Below are 6880 nucleotides of genomic sequence, written 5' to 3'. Positions count from 1 at the left end.
GTTGAATTACATGCAAATCGTGAAGGAACCAACAAATCACCAATTAAACTAAATGCAGCGGAAATTAAATTGACACAGTGATTTGTAAACAAATGGGGAAAACCTCTCGCAAGGCAAAAACCCCACCGAGTGATTTTAAGGTCACCACTCCCAAGAATCTACTAATCAACAATCAAGCAGTTACAAGTATAAGGAATCCTGCCACTACCCTGACCTATCCCAAAATGCCGACCTACAGTTGAACATTTTCTTTAATACCTAATTGAACTTGATCTTGTAGTAGCCTTCTTTCCTTTGATGCACAAAACTCCAATCTGTGACTAACCCTTTTGTATGAATCCCAGTATATGACTAACTCCAACAACTTGAATGGATGTTATTGGTTGCAAAGTTCTTCATTTCATCAACAATGAAGATCATGAAGCATTTGGTTACAAAACCCTATGGTGTACAAACGCAGTAGCTTCTTACTAAAAAAATAAACTCTTGGTCTTTGTATCTGTGTGTGACAACTCTTAAAATAAGCCTTATATATGTCTAGGGTTGTGAGAAAAGAAACCCTAAACAAGTACATAAGCTTGGGCCGAATTTTAGATTTGGAAAACTGAAAATCGTAATTCTCGATAGATCGAGCTTCTATCGAGCCATCTGTCAAGCTTCTCATTTAGCCTCGGCAATAGTATCTGTCGAGATTTAATGAAATAGCTTTTCTTCACTTGTTTCTTAGATCAATTTTCATGTCTTTAATACGAACACTTGATATGCTTGAACAATATATTTCTTGATGTATTAAACCTAACTTAGATTTACCCAATTACAAGTAAAGTATATTTTGTCAAAGAATTAGCCACTTACATAAAATTATTACCCTAACAATGAGGTTTCGTTCCTCTTGTGAGTTTTGTATAAGTGCTAAGATGTACAAACATCATTTGAATAAAACTCCTATTGTATGCACTTCTGTTCTTGATATTGTTCACAGTGATGTTTGGGGTCCTTCTCCTATTACATCTTTTCTTAGTTTTAATTACTATGTGATATTTGTTGATGACTGCACTCGTTTCACTTGGTTCATTTTACTTAAGCATAAGAGTGAGGTCTTATCTATCTTCAAACACTTTAAGTCTCTTGTTGAAACTCAACACTCCACTAAGCTCAAAGTTTTAAGAATTGATAATGGGTCTGAATATACTAATTTTGATTTTGCCTATTGTTTTGAGAATGGTATTCTTCACCAAAACTCTTATCCTCACACCCCTGAGTAGAATGGTGTTTCTAAAAGGAAACACAGGCATATAGTTGAAACAGGTTTAACACTTCTCTATCAATCCCATCTCCCATACAATTACTGGACATATGCCTTTTCTGTTGTTGCCTATCTTATTAATAGGCTTCCATCTTCTGTTTTGAACTTTCAATCCCCATGGGAAAGACTTTATTTTAAGCCTCCACCTTTCCAAGCCCTTAAAGCTTTTGGTTGCGCTTGTTATCCCTATCTCAGACCTTATAACTAGAATAAATTGCAACTTAGACCCAAACCTTGCATTTTCCTTGGCTATCCACCTTTGTCTAAAGGGTATATCTGTTTAGATCCATCCACTAACAGAATCTATATTGCTTGCTATACTATATTCAATGAATCTCTATTTCCTTTTACTCTTGACTGTACCTATACAAATCCACATCTTCCTTTCTCTTCTAGTTTCTCTCAATGGTTTTGTCACTCTCAATCTTCACCTGATACTCCTGATACACTTGCTCCCACATCTGCGCTTTGCCTGATCTTACCTCTACATCTGCTTTACCTGATCTTACCTCCTTTATTTTACCATCCTTTCTTTCTTCTTCTTGTCCTATTCCATCTGTTCCCTCTCCCATTGACACTCCTTTGATTGTCATTGCTTCCACTTCCACTCCCTTGTCTGTTCCTACTAATCCTGAGTCTTCTTCTCCACCTTCTAATATTGTTTCCTCCACTGATTTTGTTCCCATCACTCAGAATGCTCACCCTATGATTACAAGGTCTAAGTATGGTATATATAAGCTTAAAGCTCTGCAGGTTAAATGTGATTACATTGTGATAGAACCCCCTTCCTTTGCGGTTGCTTCTATAAACTCTCAATGGGTGGCTGCAATGGATGTTGAATTTCAGTCTTTACAAAAGTAGAAGACTTGGTTATTGGTTCCTTTTCCTCCTCATAAAAATATTGTCACTTGTAAATGGGTTTATAAGCTGAAGAGAAATAGTGATGGCTTTATTGCTAGGCACAAAGCTAGATTAGTAGCTAAAGGGTATCTTAATTTATAAATTTGGTTTGGACTATGAGGAAACTTTTAGTCCAGTTGTTAAGCCTACTATTGTGAGGCTTCTTCTTGCTTTGGTTGTCAACAATGGCTGGAAGTTAAGGCAACTGGATGTTAGTAATGCCTTTTTGCATGGTATTCTCAAGGAAGAGGTCTATACGGTTCAACCACAAGGATATGTTGATCCAGCTTTTCCTACGCATGTCTATCTTCTCCACAAAGCTCTTTATGGCCTTAAACAGGCTCCTAGAGCCTAGTTTGAGAGATTTACCACATAATTACTTCATATTGGTTTCTCTGCTTCTGGTGCTGATGGTAATCTTTTCATTTTGAAGCATGGTTCATATCTGGTGTTTCTGTTGCAATATATGTTGATGACATTATAATCATAGGCAACAATCAGTCCTTTATCTCTTCACTTATTCAGCTTCTTAGTTCTAATTTTGATCTCAAGGACCTTGGTCTTCAGATTGATTATACCTCTTCTAGTCTTTTTGTGCATCAGGCAAAATATGCCTCTGATTTGCTTCAAAAGCTTGCAAGGACTAATTGCAAGCCTTGTAAAACACCATGTTCTCCTAATTAGCATCTTCTTCCAAATGATAGTCCACTTTTGCCTGATCCTAAATCCTATAGAAGCTTGGTTGGTGTTTTGCAATGCCTTACATTTACTAGGCCGGATCTTTCCTTTGCTGTTCAACAAGCTTGCCAATACTTAAGCAACCCCACTTAGAATCACCTTCAGGCTGCTAAGAGAATTCTCAGGTACATTCAAGGGACTCCTCATTATGGCCTTGCTTTCACTCTTGGTCCTTCTACATTGTCTGCATATAGTGATGTAGACTGGGTCGGGGATCTAGTTAATCGTAAATCCATCACTGGTATTGTGGCTTTCTTTGGCAATCGTCCAATTACCTGGTCTGCTAAGAAACAAGCTACTGTTTCTTGGTCTTCCACAGAAACTGAATATCGTGCCTTGGCCTCTACAGTAGCTGAGTTATGTTGGATTTGCATGCTTCTTTATGATCTTGGTATTTTTCTTCCTCAACCTCCTTTACTTTGGTGTGACAATGTGAGTGCTTTGGCTATTGCCTTGAATCCTGTATTTCACGCTCGAACCAAACACATGGAGGTTGATTACCATTTTGTTTGTGAGAGGGTGCTCAGATGTGATCTATTGGTTAAGATTATCTCCCCTTATGATCAGTTTGTTGACATTTTCACCAAGGGTCTTCCATCTCCCAAGCTTACTTCCAAACTCATGTTGAAATTCCCCTTTCGTTTGAGTGGGGATGAAAGCTGTAGCAGCAAACCAGAGATTTCAAATGAAGAAGATGATGACACTGTTCCAATGGTAAAATCCAAAACGGTATCGTCTGTCCAGATTGTAAAATGCAAGTCTCGCCTAAAGCAAAATGCTATCGTTCCTCATTAAGACTAACGGTGTCATTTTCGCTGCATTAGACTTCAGGCTGTTGAGTTCAGTTATCACACGTGTGGAAATCTGATGTAACTGTTTCCGTATTTTACTCTCTCTCTCTCTCTCTCTCTCATATATATATATTTTTTGATAAACCTCTCTTCTTCATATATATTGTAACAGAGACTCATAACTGTAATTAATCTTTGATAATTGTAATTCCAGAAAGTTCTTCTCTTTGTATTCTTTTCTTTTCTGTGTGTGTGAGTGTGAGTGTGAGTTCTATACAATCATGAAGCAAACAATTCCTTTCAACATGGAAATGTAGAATAAAATACATGAGGATGTATTATATTATGATGTGATCACCACATGCATTTCCATGACTGCAACATGATAATAAGGCATATCCATCAGTGATTCGGTGCAACGTGCGTCAGTGCATGCCCATATGGGAACCCCATTTCACCGATTAATGACAGAAAATAAAAATATAGCTTTTAATTAATGTTGGACCAGTTCAATTTTGTTCTTTGTTGCCAACCAACAAGAATATATCAAACTCATTTCTTGATCAATAAAAGCCGTACAACGAATCATAAGTACTTAAATCATCATCAAACAAGGAAAGAAAAGTAGTGAAAAGACAATCAAATCAATAATGCCTAGGAAAACTGCCATGCCTCATTGTTCCCGTTGAAAAGCACGAATACATAAGAAAAAGAACCACCATTAACTACATTTTGTGCAGTCCTTGAGCAGCCGCTGCTACAGCACAGTCCCTAGGTTGAAAGCCAACTCTCTCATGCTCCAAGTCATACACAACCTCTACATTTTGCTGTTGGAAGCTCCCAAATACTCCAGCTGGGCCGTAAATATTATCATCCTCGTTATCCATGCTTTGGAACAATAGGCACTTCACCACCGTGGACTCACTTGGGGCTCCCATGGCATAGAAATGATTTCCTTGAGGCAAAGTAAGGCTCACATTGTTTAGGAAATGGAAAGTTATTAGAGGAAGATCATCGATAAAGGTATTATTATTTTTGCATGGGACTTTATAACAAAGATCAAATCCTGATCTCATCTCTACATCCTTGGCTCTAGGATAGGTTATGGCTGACTGGAGAAATGAAAGAATTTGTGAATACAATGGCTCAGGAAGGTGAGTGTAAGTGGTTCCCGAATCTATCATCATAGCCCCATTACCTCGTGAATCAAATTCCCTTAAGTTTAAGGGCACTTTGATTGCACTGACAACATTGCCTATGGTTATGGCCTCTAGACCAATACAGTAGAGATTGGGATAAATGGGACTCCTCAACATTGGTGTGAATTGCAAATCGTCTTTAGAAGATATAGCAACATCTCCTACAACCAATGGGCTGGATATATTTGGGTTATTTGCAAACTTGAAGGACAAAAAGCAATGAGAGAAGCCTATTTTTAGGAACCCTAGTTGTGAAGGCAAAGAAAGTGTACCTCTACCGAACCCTGCAATCCCAATGGGTTCTTTATATGTGGACCCAACACACCCAAAACAAAACTTTGGAATTTCCCTAGTGGCACTAGGGCTATTTCCATGAACCATAAGTGTATCCCTAGTTAGTGCCCCAGTGACAACCCGACCAGCCCCATAGGTATAAGCAAATAAAGGGCATGGTCTAGGACATGTGGATTTGAGAAGGGTAGCCAATGAGCATCCAGCCATAGTACATGTGTCATAGTCACTATCAGAGCTATGGATGTCATTGCAAAAGGAGCTACCACAAAGGTCCCTAGAAGATGAAGAAGAGAAAGATGGAGAGAAAGCTGCAATAGTCAACTTATTGTTCCTATATTCATCACACTCAATACAATCAAAAGATACATTCCCACAAGGAACCCAAATGAGGTCACTCCCAGTATCCATGTATACTTGAATGACTTGTGGAGGTGACCCCAAATTAAGAGAGATTAAATACCCATTTGTAATCTCCCTCAATGGTTCCATCATGTCTAAAATTTCAGAAGGTTTCTTTGATGAATTCCTAATCCTAGAGGCTCGTGGTATTCGAGGAAGGGAATTCCTAGAATACTGAGCCATACCAAGGACCATTGGGTTATGGTTTCTCTCTTTTGCTAGAGTTTGGTTGAAATTAAACATGGAAGCTGTGAGTAGAATGAAGAGGAGAAAGGTGGCAATTGTGATAAAATGTGCTGCCATTATGGCCTTTGCTTTGCGTTTAGGTATGTTGAGATGAATAGCGTTTGTTAGTACTAAGTATTTATAGAAAGAATTTGCACTGATCTGGTTAATTTACAATCTGAAGAATTAGGGTTTGTGATACGATAAAATTGAGTAACAGATGTTGTCTCATGCATGGATGAGAAAGAAGAGGATTAATGGTCTGAGTATGCCTTTCCAAAAAAAAAAAAAAAAAATTAAAATTCTGAGTATGACATGAGTGTATATAACATGTGTGCGCATGTTAACTCGAGAAAAAAAAAAGCATGGAACTTTCAAAAAAGAGAAGAATAAATTAAGAGTCTATCTAGTAATGTTATTCTAGTAATGTTGTTTGTATTTTTTGAAAATAATATAGATAAAAAAATTATATAAATACATAAAATATTATTTAAAAACTGAAAAATTTTGTTTAAATACATGTCTTAACCCTAAACAGCAATACTGGCATGAGGTGTTCGCTAACTGTATGAAAAAACATAAGTACCTAAAAAAAGATTGGAGATCACATGCTTTTTATTTTATAGGCTTTCAAGTACGTAAAGTACGTACTTGAAAGCCTATAAAATAAAGAGGATCGCATATGTTTTTGTTGTACGGATGTAATTAATGGAATATTGAGTCAGAAATACACCCAAGTACAACTGTGTCAGAGATGGTGGAGGCCACCTACTATTACGTGTATTTAAGGTTTGGATATATATATATATATATATATTCCTTTTTAAGTTTTAAATTTAATTACTTGAACAAAGTATATTCCATGTGATACCCAAAAAAAAAAAAAAAAAAAAAACCTTAAACTTCCATGTGCTAGCGGTCCAGAACCCATCTCTTAGGAGAAAATTTATGGACACAATTCTTTAGCCATAATTTTAACTACAGTCCTTATAAAGTTGAGTATGAATGATAAGAAAAAATAATGGATT

The 6880-nt window shown here is 37.0% G+C and overlaps 1 protein-coding gene across 1 annotated transcript; it reads right to left on the bottom strand.

Annotated features, from left to right (window-relative positions):
• Window positions 1-4318: 4318 nt before the first annotated feature.
• LOC126726708 (probable aspartyl protease At4g16563) lies at window positions 4319-5942 on the bottom strand. Its single transcript, XM_050432041.1, has one exon. It carries the CDS (start codon window positions 5928-5930, stop codon window positions 4461-4463), a length of 1470 nt encoding a protein of 489 aa, XP_050287998.1. The 5' UTR covers window positions 5931-5942; the 3' UTR covers window positions 4319-4460.
• Between the last annotated feature and the right edge of the window lie 938 nt (window positions 5943-6880).

Source organism: Quercus robur, chromosome 5 (genome assembly GCF_932294415.1).
Source record: "Quercus robur chromosome 5, dhQueRobu3.1, whole genome shotgun sequence".
NCBI classification, from domain to species: Eukaryota; Viridiplantae; Streptophyta; class Magnoliopsida; order Fagales; family Fagaceae; genus Quercus; species Quercus robur.
This window is presented reverse-complemented; position numbering and strand designations above follow the sequence as displayed.

What these genes read in the sequence shown, in the direction of transcription:
- LOC126726708 (XM_050432041.1), bottom strand. Translation starts at nt 5,930, where the DNA reads ATGGCAGCACATTTTATCACAATTGCCACCTTTCTCCTCTTCATTCTA.